A 14,068-nucleotide genomic window follows, 5' to 3' on the forward strand; every position below is an offset into this window, starting at 1 on the left:
ACACAGATTTAAATCTAAGGAGAAATAAATTTATATGTAGTATAATACATGAAGAAAGGAAACAACAATGGTGAGGTGCTAAACAACTCAGTGAGACCCTGTCTCTAAATAAAACACAAAATAGGCTGAGGATGTGGCTCAGTGGTTGAGTGCCCTTGAGTTCAATCCCCCGTACCAAAAAAAAAAAGAGAAAAAAATTAAGACAAAATTCTTCTTTTTTTTTTTTTTCTTTCCTGAAAAAGAAAAGTCTTTAAATTTAAATTTAAATTTGGCCATTTAAAAAGTCTAAATCCAAAGCATTTGTAACAGGAAACTAGATTAGGCATGATTCTCTGTCAGGCCAATCTGGAGCTAATCTGTAAGGACCTGATTCTTATACATTTCCAAGGTATCTTCATAAATGGAAAGAGGTGCACATACTAGCAAAGACATAGAAATGTAGAGTATAATTATATTTAAATTAATGCAAGAAAAGTCTGAAGAACTCTTCTTCTTTGACACCAATTAGAAGAGAGAGGCTTCTAAAGAGTAAGTCGTCTGTTGGGGAGAGACCTGTAATTTATTTGACTCTCATGAATTCTCCAAGTTATTTTGACTTTGTTAAAACATAAGGAGAAAAATCATAAATACCATTTAAAGCAAGAGCTTAGACATTGCAGGGAAACTGATAGGGTACCTTTATATTAATTGTAAAGCACTTGCCTTGAACAATTCTACTTTGCTGATGATGTTGAAGTTCATATCAATGGCGAGGGATAACTGCATTGTACCCGGCAGGGTCTCAAGCAAATCAGACTCATCTTTGTAAAGATAAACACATTGACCCATTAAACAGAAAAATTAATGAAAGTACAAGTAGAAAATTTTAAAAATAAAGAAAATAAAATGCAAAGTTTTATAAATAAATGCATGTATCACATTCTATATTTTCATTGTATCTATTGGACCTATGTACCTAACACAACACGACTATTATGTTCATGGGAGGAAAGAGATATTTTACAATGGATGACATATTGAATAATCCCCAAACTTTGTGTTTGTTGAAATCATAGATATGAAATTTAATGATCATGAGACAAAGGCTAGTGTACAAGCTGAGCTGGGAAAAGGATGAAGCTCTTGTTTTCTGCTTCTATTATTTGCAGGCTAATGTCTCAGGGATGGCAGATAATAATGAGCGCCAGGTGGTGTTTGAATGTGTACAGAGCTCTGTCATACCCATTATCGTATTTGACCCTTATGACAACCCTAAGGGTAAGTGTTCTCATTCCTACTTTGCAGAAAGAAGAAAAACAAAAAGAACTGAAATCCACAGAGGCTGTAAGTGACTTGCTGGATTGAGCATAATTAATAGGTAGGCTCAGCTGGGAATGGAAACTAAAGAAGAAATGTGCTAAGTGAGTAAATTCAAATTATTGTTATTTACTTGCTTATTAACTCAATAAAGAATGTGAATACATTATAGATTTTTCTACACTCGAATTAGATGATGGGCCTTCAGGCTGACAAAATGTTTCATAAACAAAAATGTCTATTCTTAATGTTTAGTATGCCCAAGGTTTATGAGAACTGATTATTTTGATGTTTCTTTACATTTGTTTAGAAAGAGAAAAATAGCTATATTATATCCCTATGTTGATGTCAGTATAGATTCTAAATCTGAACATCTTCTGCATAAAACATAGTTTCTAGTTTCTGAGGGCTGTTTGTATCTAGTTACCTCTGAAGCCAAGGCTCTGGGTCAGTATCTGCAGCTGCTAAAGGGACAAGGGAGGAGACATTGATCCTTCTCTGGCTTCTTTCCCACTTGAAATGCCCTCAGAAATATCTGTAGATGCTCAAGAGGAAGGCATGTTCCTGGTCACTCAGAAAAAGGTTCCAGACATGAGGCTCGACTCTCTTAAGAGTGGCAGAAAGGTGAAAAGTTCCTGCTCCCAATAACCAATGGGTCCTTTCTCCTCTTAGGCACATTTGTGATTTGGGAATCTCATTTTTGCACTGGAGTCAGTAACTTTATTATTATATTTTTGACTTCTCAGTGGCATCAATTCTTATTTTTATAGAAAAACTAAAAATTGAATTTGATTATTGTCAATCAGCATATTATCTTCATCTTATTTTATTACCTTTTATTATACATTATTTTAACTCCAGTATTATAATATTATTAGTTGTCAATGTTAGTTATTAAGGGTCTCTTAAAAGGAACTGTGTGCTTGCCACAGGATAGGGATGACCTAAAAATTTGCTATTATCCTGAGTACTCTGCTCCCAGGAAAAGGGTGATGTCACAGAAAAAGCAAGGGTTTGGAGAATAGAAATAGATCTGAGTTCCAGTTGGCCACTTCTTGGCTGTGTCAATTTTCTTGATTTTCTTTTTTGGTGATATGAGGCAAAATGTGTAATTCTTAGCTTCCAGTAGGCATTGAATAAAACCCAAGCATTCTCTTTCAAGATTTGCCTTACCAGCAAGATAGGGGTCGATATTTAAGAAAAGAAAAAAAAAATCCCATGACACTAAATTAATGCTTTAAAGATCGTTTAATTGCTTTTCAATCTTGTGTTTAAATCCAATTCATCTCTCCTTCTACCTTACCTAATTTTTATTATATGACAAGGTTTGCAGGAATTTAATCAGAAATTTGTCATGCTTACCTAGCATTCTTTGAGAGTCCCATGTATATTCAAACCAAGTCCGAACTCGAGTCTGCACAATTTGAGGAATGGAGTAAGTGTTCATGTAGGCAGTGGTGTTATCCATGCTGGCACGAAAGTTGTTTTGATTGGCTGTAGCTGCCCCGATTACATCTCTCATCTAAAACAACAAACATAGTCACTCCACACCCAGTAGAGGAACTGTTGGAGTTACTAAAAGTCCAGTTGATTAAGTGTTCTTATACATTCTCTTCTGATGACCTGACTTGATTTGAAACACACTGATATTGGGTGCTAACTTCATCCATTTCCATAAAATATTGGGCAAATCACATCCTCTCTCTGACCAAAGAGGACAATAATAAGACCTGTCATCTTAACCATCCATGTGAGATTTTTGAGAGGATTCTGTCATATAATGCATGTGACTGAATCAATAAATGGGATGGATTCAAGTTAAAAAGCTTCTTCTCAGCAAAGGAAACAATAATGTGAGGAGAGAGCCTACAGATTGGGAGAAAATCTTTACCACATGCACCTCTGATAAAGCATTAATGTCTAGGATATATAAAGAACTGAAAAAACTTAACACCTTTCAAAAAAAACACACCCAAATAACCCAATCAATAAATGGGCTCAGGAACTGAACAAACGCTTCATAGAAGGAGAAATACAATTGATCAACAAATATATGAAAAGTGTTCAACATCTCTAGCAATTAGAGAAATGCAAATCAAAACTACTCTAAGATTTCATCTTAATCCTATCAGAATGGCAATCACCAAGAATACAGACAACAATAAATGTTGGTGAGGATGTGGTGAAAAAGGTACACTCATTCATTGCTGGTGGGATTGCAAATTGGTGCAACCACTATGGAAAGCAGTATGGAGATTCCTCAGAAAATGGGGAATGGAATCTACCATTTGACCCAGCTATCCCATTCCTTGGTTTATACCCAAAGGACTTTAAGTCAGCGTGCTATAGTGACAGCCACATCAATGTTTATAGCAGCTCAATTCACAATAGCTAGATTATGGAACCATCCTAAGTGTCCGTCAATATATGAATGTATAAAGAAAATGTGGTGTATATATACTTAATGAAATATTAATCAGCTTTAAAGAAGAGTAAAATTATGGCATTTACCAGTAAATGGTTGGAGGTGGAGAGTATCATGCTAAGTGAAATAAGCCAGTTCCACAAAACCAAAGGCTGAATGTTTTCTCTAATATGCAGATGCTAATTCACAGTAAGGTATGGGGTTGGGGGGCAGTGAAGGGCGTAGGGGGCACTATGGAAGAATAGTGTTACCTAGATTAGGTAGAAGGAGGTGATGGGAGGGGAGGGGAGCGAATGTGGGGATAGGAAATATAGTAGAATGAAACAGACATTATTACTGTATGTATATATGTGACTGCATGACCAATATGATTCTGCAACATGTATAATCAGAAAAATGAGAAATTATATCCCAACTATGTATCAAAGTGCATAAATGCTTTCTACTGTCATGTATAACTAATTAAAACAAACAAAAAGAATCCTCTTTGTGTACTTGTATATTGCTATGAAATGTTAGTTGATATTTAAAAAATCATACAGCTTGTGTGTATACAAGGAACGTGCAATGGAAATTAGCAATTACCTGACAGAATGGCTAGTCCATTTGGGTCAGTCTTACTTTGAAAGCATCCTTCATAGATTATCCAGTGTGGCTGGCTATGTAAACTCAATTCATCATGGAACTGCAACCTTTGTACTTCCCTTTGTGTTGTTTAGACAGATAAAAATCAAATCTCATTATGCTTTAGGCATAGTATTCAGCAGAAGTTGAAATGTGCTAAAATTACTGAAGCATCATCTACTGCTGTGACAATACTTAAGGAACTGTCAGGTTTTAGTTCTTGGATGTTTATAACTCAGCCATAAAAATCCACTCTAGGTTAAAAGCTGATCTTTAAGGTCTCAGCACAAAAAAGATATATTGCTCAACTCTTCCTCTCGCATAGAAGGAAGCAAGTGGTTGTAAATTTGCTTTGACTGTGGGTTTATAACAGGGAAGAAAACCAGGGCCTCACTTTCACACTAAGACTTTGCTCATTCATTCTAGTAGCTGCTGAGCATTTAATGTTTACAAAAAAAAACAAAAAACAAAAAACAAAAAAAAAACAAAAACAAAAACAAAAAATCTACTCATTCTTTGAATTCTAGCTCAAATGATGCCTTCGTCAGTTTCCAGTTTTAAGAGTCAATAAGGTCTTCTACTTCTCAAAAATGTTTATTGAGGAGCCAGGCAGATCATGCAACTGTGTCCACCTTTCTGAGTCTCTTACTTCTCAATGCCTCTTCCAAATATTTTTTTTTATAATCTCAATTTCTAGATCTCAATTTTCCATGCATTTCTTTGTAGATGACAAACGTTATGTAATTACCTAAGGATGGGAGACTTGGAATATTAAGGATTGTAGGGATTGGGTTGTGAAATTTAATAGGGTGTTAGTTGGGAAGTCAGGACTACTTAAGGCATTTCTTCTTCCTTTTTTTTTTTCCCTTCTGCCCCCATCCCTCACCTCCTTCCCTACCTTCCTTTTTTTCTTTGTGGTGCTGGGGATTGAACCCAGGACCTCAATGCATGCTAGGCAAGTGCTTTACCACTGAGCTACAAAAACACTGACTAGGTGTTGAGGGCCCATGAATTTGTAGTGAATGGAATCTGAGTGTTTTGTGTGGTATTCTTCAGCAATGTTGGGTTTTGTTGGTGGAGGAGTTAAAGAAGTCTTGTTGTATTCCATGATGGGTCCCAGCCTAGGGAAACACATGAGGATAGAAGAGTTAGAAAATCTCAGGTTCTATAAGTTGCATCAGGGAATAGAATATTGTGGATAAAAAGTAATGATTAGTTTCAGGGTTTAGTCACTGATACGACTATCTGTGGGAATTTGAGTAAATGTAGATTTTGTCTCAAGCTCTCTTACTTTAGTTTCTAAGTATTTTTATTCAAGATGAGAGTTTAAGGTACAAATCTGTACCTCCAAGTTTAATCTTTCTCTTGTGCTCTGGTGCAATATATTCAATAACTTGATATTTCTGTCTGTTCCTGTTGGAACCTCTAATTCAATTTCAAGATAGGCATGGTGTGGCGTGGTATATAAAACAACACTTTTTACTTTTATTTGCTTAAGAATCACGTGAAGATCTTGTTAAAATGCAGGTTTTGATTCAGTAGTTCTGAAGGAGAGCCTGAGTTCTGAATTTTTCTAGTGCTGCTGCTGCTGCTTTTCCAAAGGCTACACTTAGAGCAGCAAGAAAATTGAACTGGTGCCAGATAGACATCATTTCTTAGTCTTGTTGTGAAAACTGCCTTGGACTTGGTAAGTGCTCAATATGTGGTAGATTTTACTATTATTATATATGCTTCTATCATATATATCATATACCTGTATGGATTACATGTATGAATTAGGGGCTGCATCTTAAAAATCTTTAAATTGGAGTTTCTGCCTCTGTAAAACAGAGAAAACAATGAATGGGATGTGACTACCTCACATTGATTTTATGAAAAATTATGAAATGTGATTTTTGCTATTTATATTCAAGTTGATTTAAATTTTCTCTCCAACCAGCTTCATATTTCAACCACTAATACAATTTCTCCAGCCACTAAGATTATGATATTTTATACTTACAGTTGTTTTTATTTTTATGGTGCTGGGGATTGAACCAGGACCTTGTGCAAGCACTCTACCAACTGAGTTATATACCCAGCCCTATACTTACAGTTTTTAACCACTTTATATCCAACTTCCAGTACCTAAATAATTTCTTAATGCAGTTTCCTTTACAACTTCTCTCTCCAGACCATTGTTGTGCCATACCTCTGTGTATCTGCATTAAACATATTTTAATATTCTGTATTTTAATGTACTGCCATCTGGGGCCTTGCTTGCACCTCCCAGGGTTAGTTAATTCCCAGAGATAGTGATCACCTCTACCAAGAGTGTCTCATATGCAAAGTAACTGAACCAGAAACCATATTTCCAATTGCCTCACACTCAGGCCTCTACTCACAGTCCCATTCAACAGTGCCAGATACCAGATAAATAGACAGTCCTACACCTCAGAGCATGCGGAAATTATTCAAACAAGCCAACACTAACCCTGCTTATTCTGCCTCTCCTGTTCCCGAGCTGTGCTCTCCCATTTTGTTCATCCTCCCCACCATGGTATGACGGGCTCCCTCCTCCTGAGCCCTATGAGTATAACCAACTACCATATACCATAAATTGTGAGTCTTACCATAACTAAATAATAATAAAACCTCTGTTTTAAAGTAGTATCCCAATTTCCAATTCATTATATTTTAACTGACTTTCCTTGAATCTTTGTTCAAAATCATCTCTTGTCTGGCTTCTATTGTTTTCAAGATAGAATTCAACGTCTTTAACATCGGGAGCTCTTAAAATATCTTTACATATAGCTCTTAGTTACACATGTTCTCTCCAGTTGTTCTGGAACTGTTTCCATTTTCTTGAAGTTGTCTCACGTTTTATCATCTTTTCCTGTACTCTCTCTGTGACATCTTTTCCACACACTGTTTCTGATCAATGAACTACCTGCTATGATTACTGAATACTACCTGGTTTTTGAAGGTGCTTCAAATGCATCCTACTCCACAAAACCTCCTGGGAAGCTTCCTTTTTTTCTGAACTGATAGCTCCCAAACTCCTCTGGAGCTTGCTATGTATAGCAGAACTTGGACATTGACGTGTAAGTTTTGACTGCTTTTGAATAGTGTCAGATATTATAATGAATAATTTTTTTGATTGTTAAATTTTCTTAAAGAATGAGTTTCAGTCATACTACTGTGAGTGTGGTGAGTGGGAACCCATAGTTTCTCTAGTTGGAATAATCATTTTGTGATGTAATCTAACCTAGTGCCCATGCTTGGACATGGCTTTTTTTTTTGCTTTTTAGCATGTGATATATAAAGTATCTTCTGAGGAAGTAAAATTCTAAAGATGCTCTGCTGTTGAACTTTTTATTAATGGTGATTCTGGGAATTCACAGAGATTTTGGTCTCTTTCAACTTGTAATATATCTATTTATGCACTTGTTTTATTTTCTTACTCTTTTGTAATCTCTTGAGAAGAGGGACAGAATGCCATAGCAAACATTGGTAAAACAAGGATTTATTAGTTATTTAAGATGTATTTTTTAGTTTGTAGTTTAATTGGGTTGATTTTAACTCAATGATTTTATGATAACATTTGAATTTTAAGGAAATAAGAAAGCTTTAAGGAAGCTTCAAGTAAGAAGTTGACAAAGAAGTATCTTTTTCTGAAAAATGGATTTTTCTGGTAGATCTTCTAATGGATCTAATGGTTTAGAACTGAAACTGTTTCTATTTTCTTGAAGTTGTCTCATGCTTTATTATTTTTTCCCCACACTGTCTCTGTGACATCTTTTCCACATACTGTTTCTGATCAGTTGAAATAGCTGTCTATGTTTACTGAATACTACGTGTTTTTTGAAGATGTTTCAAATGCATCCTGCTCCATAAACCTCCCAGGAAGCTTCTCTTTTCTGAACTGATAGCTTCCTAACTCCTTTGGTATATAGCAGACCCTGGACATTCATGGATGTATTGTGTGAGTTGACCCAATCATGTCCCCCTCCATGTCATTAAAATAGATGAACGTTAGTGAAAGAAGTAGAGGAGTTAGGAGGAGAAGACAAAGAATAACCAATTTTAATCTTTCCTCCATAAAATTTGTAAACACTTGTTAGCCTTTCAAAAATGAAAACACTATGTATTTAGGTGTACATATTCAACTTACCTGACCAATTAAGCTGGAGAACACAAACACTCCAGAAAAAAAATTCAAAAGTTGGAAAATAATTTCAAATGTAGTTTGTGGCTCTGGGAGACCTCCAATGGTAATTAAGGTTCGAACTGCCCAATAATAACATCTCAGATATCTGTGACAAAAAAAGTATACATTTCCCTTTTATTATATTATTATATTACCATTTTATTATATTACATTACTATTTTGCTTCACTATGTAGATTATCACCAAATAATTACAAATTTCTTCCTAATTAAAATTCTCTTTCTTTTTTTTTTAAGAGAGAGAGAGAATTTTTTTAATATTTATTTTTTAGTTTTTGGCAGACACAACATCTTTGTTTGTATGTGGTGCTGAGGATAGAACCCGGGCCGCACGCATGCCAGGCAAGCGCGCTACCGCTTGAGCCACATCCCCAGCCCTAAAATTCTCTTTCAATAGGCAGTACTGGCAAATACTGTGTATGCCATTGTAAGCTTTTCAGTAAATGCTGTGAAATGACTAAGGAATTAAGCCCAAGGAGAGTGTTCACCAGCTATTCCTGAAATGTAATAGAGTAAAACAACCAATGAATTATTAGGTTCTTAGCTTTGGGGGTCAGAAATTTGTGCAAGGCTCAGCAGAGATTTTCCAGCTAGGGTGACTTGAATGGCTGGAGATCTCGGGTGATTGAAGCCAGATTCTTGATTTTTATTGTTGATTGGGTTCTTCTGTTCTTCCCTATGCCACGCCTGCTTGGGTTGGAAAAGGTAGTTTCTTCTCTCACATGTCTGAGCCTGAGCTATGATGGTTGGAATAACTGGGTCAGGCTGGGTTATCTTTCTCTTTCCATTTAGCCTCTCATTGTGATTAGTTTGGGCTTCCTCATCACATGGCAGTCTCAGGGTAGATGTGGACTTCTTATAAGGCAGCTGGTTCCCCCAGAGCAAGGCAACCCAAATGGTAGCTGAAAGGTTTCCTATAACCCAGAAGTCCTATAACATCATAATTTCTTGTCACATTATATTTATCAAGAAAATCACTAAAGCTAGTTCAGATTCAAGGAAAGAGAAGTTTGAATTTATCTGTCAATGAAAGAAACAGGAAAGAATTTGAGGCCATCTTCAAATTACCATACCAGTGACTTGTGGGGGATATCATGGAGATGAAGTATATTTATGTAAATGGGAGAATCTTTTACAGTTTATATATGATTGTTTCTACTACAGGAAAATAGAACTGGTAAATACCTTCTCTATATATTCCACCCACATTTTATTATGCTACTTAATATGCAAACTATGACAGAGATGGAGGAGATGGAGCTCTATCTTCGATGTAATAGATAATTTATATATAGAAATTTAGTATTTAAGAAAGCCAAAAATTATCAGGAATATGCTTGATAAAGATTTTGTACTCAATTTGAGCAACTGAAAAATGGAAAGCTATTGTCATTATAACCTAAATAGGAAGAGAATCAGACAAGAATATGATAAAGGTTAGACTAGAACATATAATATTCATTTAGCTACATTTAGTTGTGGATTTCATGGAGTCCACAGTGAAGTGGAAGTGGAAGTTAGTATTACAGCACCCCTGTATAATTGTAACCATAGACTGTAGTTTTTGTGCATGATTAAGAATACCATTTGGTATACTCCATATAGTTCTGATATTGTCCAGGTGAGGCATCTGCACTGAATCCTTAAAGTCTTGTACATAAAGAAAAACTCAAGATATTTTATAGAGAGGTATTTGGATTTAATGAATACCAAAAAGCTATTTTGTTGTCCAGGATTGACATAGAAAAACAGCATTTGTATCATGATTCTAAAAGTTTTATTTTGTGTTCTGTTGGACCACTATAACAGCACTTTAGATAACTGTGTATTAGACTTTGAATAGAATAATGTTTTTTCTTGTGAAAATAGTTTATGGGGTTTGCAGATCTTTAAATACTAAGAAGTTGGGTTTACAAAGAATGAAATAAACTAATGTTGAAGTCAATATTCAGATCAAAATAGGCTTATAAAGAAATCCTTCTATTTGAAATTCAATACCTTTTGAAGGACATGGACTTTTTTTTTCCCCTTAAAACCTTTTGGTTATAGGAACAGAAAAAATAATTAACTCTTTGATAGGGTTTAAAACTACTGTGCCAAGAGAATAAAAATATTACCACTGTGTAATTTTTTTCCTAGCAGGCTTCCTTGGGCTTACTAATAGTATAGTGAACTTGATGTCAAAGAGAACCACCTTGAAGAAGTATGGAAGTCATTTTATAGATTGCATTTTAACTTTTCAAGTTCCAATTTATAATTTCCTGTACCTAATTTATTTTGGTCACAGGTCCTGAACCTGTGGGTCTCTTTAAATTAAAGAAATTTATTAAACTTAATACTGTCCCAGAGTGGGAAGGGACTAGATTCTCTCCTTACATGGTTGATTCCATCCTAAGTGTTGGCATTTCTGCCCCCTCCAAAGCCATTGTGGTTTTAACAGGAAAAAAATACATGAATTATTTTCTTTCAGTTTCTTATTTATGGATGTTAAAAAACAGAACTCAAATGTAAAACTTTGGCATTGATTTTACAAATCTCAAGGGCTAGTCTTAAACATTTTTTTTATTAAATAGTCTGCTATGTTAATTGGAAGTTTTTTGCCCTGGTGCTTTGTGGTTTATTTTGAGATTCTTTGTTCAGTCAGGTCTTATGCCCAGACATGCACGACCAAAGGTAAGATTTGTAATTTAATTAGATGGCATCATATTGATTTTCTAGGATTAGCTTAATTAGTCAAGTGTGTCCATCTCTAATATCTACACCCCAGGCAGATAGATCTTCTCAAGGAGATTCTATCTGGCTGATTTAAAACCTGAACTATCTAGCTGTGAACTATACAATACTTGAAACACACACACACACACACACACACACACACACACATACACACACACACACCACACCACACTCACAGCTCCAGTTAAAGCAATAATAGAATTTGACATAAACTTAAAACATTCAATGTGAAAATAGGAATTTTTCTTCTGTGAATATATGAGGAACTGAAAAAAAACCTCAACAGCAAAATAAGAAACAAAGAAGCTGAGTAGATATTTCTCAAAAGAAGATATATAAATAGATAAGTATATGAAGAACCACTCAAATCATTAATTATCCAGGAAATGCAAATCAAAGTCACATCGAGATATTATCTCATTCCAGTTAGGATGGCTATAATAAAAAAGACAGTTGTTTTCCATGGTGGCTGTATGAATTCAAAATTCCACCAACAGCGTATGAGAATTCCTCTTTCTCTGCATCATTGCCAGTATTTTTTTTTTGTCTTTTTTGATAATAGCCATTTTAATTAGGGTGAGATATCTCATTGAGGTTTTGATTTGCATTTCCCTGGTGGTTAATGATGTTGAGCACCTTTTCATATACTCTATGGCTATATGTATCTTTTCTTTTGAAAATGTCTTTCAGGTCCTTTGGCCTTTATTTTTTTTAAGTTGTAGGAATTCTTTTATATTTTGGATATTAATCCATTATCAGATATTTGCTTTGCAAATATTTTCTCCTATTGGGTCTGTTGCCTTCTTATTTTGTTGTTTCCTTGGCTGTGTAGAAACATTTAAAAGTGATATAAACATATTTGTCAATTTTTGCTTTTTTGGGGGGCGGTACTGGGGATTCAACTCAGGGGCATTTGACCACTGAGCCTCATCCCCAGCCCTATTTTACATTTTATTTAGAGACAGGGTCCCGCTGAGTTGCTTAGCATCTCGCCATTGCTGAGGCTGGCTTTGAACTCTTGATCTTCCTGTCTCAGCCTCCCAAGCTGCTGGGATTACAGGTGTGTGCCACTGTGCCTGTCTATTTTTGCTTTTGTTGCATTTTTTTTTGTTATATCCAAAGTATTACAAACCAGACCAAGGTCATGGAGATTTCTCGCTGTGCTTTTTTCTAGTAATTTTATATTTTTAGGTCTCACATGTAAGTCTTTAATCCACTCTTTTCCATTTTTGTTAGTGCATTTTAATTATATAGAATAATGGGTTTCATTGTGGCATACATGCAAATAACATACTTTGATCATACCTGCCCTGCTACTCTCCTCTATCTTTCCCTCCCACTCCCCTGATTCCTTTCCTCTAGTAGTCTTCCTGCTACTTTCATGTCCTGCCACCCGCTCCTTGTTTCCACATGAGGGAAAACTTGTAAAGCTAGTCTTTTGTGTCTTGTTTATTCCACTTAATATTATATCCATCCATTTTCCTGCAAATGATACTATTTCATTCTTTATGGCTGCATAAAACTCCATTGTGTATATATACCACATTTTCTGTATTGCTACATGTATTGATGGGAACCTAGGCAGATTCTATAACTTGGATATTATGAATTCTGCTACAATAAATGTGGGTATGCAGGTATCTATAGAGTATGCTGACTTTTTTTTTCCTTCTGTCGTATTCTAAGGTGTGATACCACTGGATTTTATGATACTTCTATTTTCAGTATTTTGAAGAACTTCCATACTGATTGCCACAGTATGATACTAATTTACATTCCCACTAACAATGTATAAGTGTTCTGTCCCCCCAAATCCTTTCCAGGATTTGTGGTTTTATATTCTTGATGATTGCCTCTCTAACTATGGTGAGATGAAATCTCAATGTAGTTTTGATTTGAATTTCCCTGATGTCTAAAGTTGTTGAATGTTTTAAAACATAATTATTGGCCATTCATACTTCTTTTGAGAAAGGTCTGTTCAGTTTATTTGTTCACTTAATTGATTGGATAGTTTGTTTTTGGAGTTAAATTTTTTGAGTTTTCAAAAATATGTTTGAATATTAATGCTCTATCAGAAGAGTAGCTAGCCGCCAGGATTTCTCCCATTTTATGGGCTTTTTCTTTACTGTTTCCTTTGCTGTGAAAAAGCTTTTCTATTTGATGAAGTCTCATTTGTTAATTCTCACTATTATTTCCTGAGCTATTAGAATCCTATTCAGGAAATCATTGCCTGTGCCTATGTCTTGAAATGTTTTTTAAATAAAAGCACTCAGAGATGTAAATTTCCCTCATAGAACTGCCTTCACTGTATGCCACAAATTTTGGTATGTTTTTCCATTTTAATTTGATTAAAGAAATTTAAAAATTTGCCCATTGGTTTCTTCTATGATCCAGTGATCACCCAAAATTATATTTGTATAGTTTCTCTTGCTGTTAATCTCTAGTTTTATTTTATTTTGGTCTGATAGGATGTAAGAAATTATTTGATTTTTGTATTTGTTAAGACTTGCATTATGACTTAAGATATAATCTGTTTTGGAGAAAGTTCCATGAGCTGCTGAAAAGAATATGTATTCTGTTATTGGATGGGAACTTCTGTAGATGACTGATAAGTTCGTTTGATCTACAGTATGGTTTAACTCTGGTATTTCTTTTTCAATTTTTTGTCTGCTTGATGCATCTATTTGTGAGAGTGGAGTATTGGAGTAACCCACTATTATTGTGTTAGGGCCTATCTGTCCCTCTCTGTTGAATAGTATTTGTTTTATGAACTTGGGT

General features: G+C 35.0%; 1 protein-coding gene across 1 annotated transcript in view; it reads right to left on the reverse strand.

Moving 5' to 3' along the window:
• The window catches only part of Cngb3 (cyclic nucleotide gated channel subunit beta 3), a 134,202-nt gene that overhangs the window by 41,776 nt on the left and 78,358 nt on the right, over positions 1 to 14,068 (reverse strand). The window contains exons 11-13 of the mRNA XM_076836248.1: positions 8,499 to 8,640; positions 2,659 to 2,818; positions 703 to 800 (exon numbers count right to left, since the gene is read on the reverse strand). Coding sequence (XP_076692363.1) covers positions 703 to 800; positions 2,659 to 2,818; positions 8,499 to 8,640 — 400 coding nt within the window. The remainder of the gene's footprint in view (positions 1 to 702; positions 801 to 2,658; positions 2,819 to 8,498; positions 8,641 to 14,068) is intronic.

This window comes from Callospermophilus lateralis, chromosome 16, assembly GCF_048772815.1.
Source record: "Callospermophilus lateralis isolate mCalLat2 chromosome 16, mCalLat2.hap1, whole genome shotgun sequence".
Lineage (NCBI taxonomy): Eukaryota > Metazoa > Chordata > Mammalia > Rodentia > Sciuridae > Callospermophilus > Callospermophilus lateralis.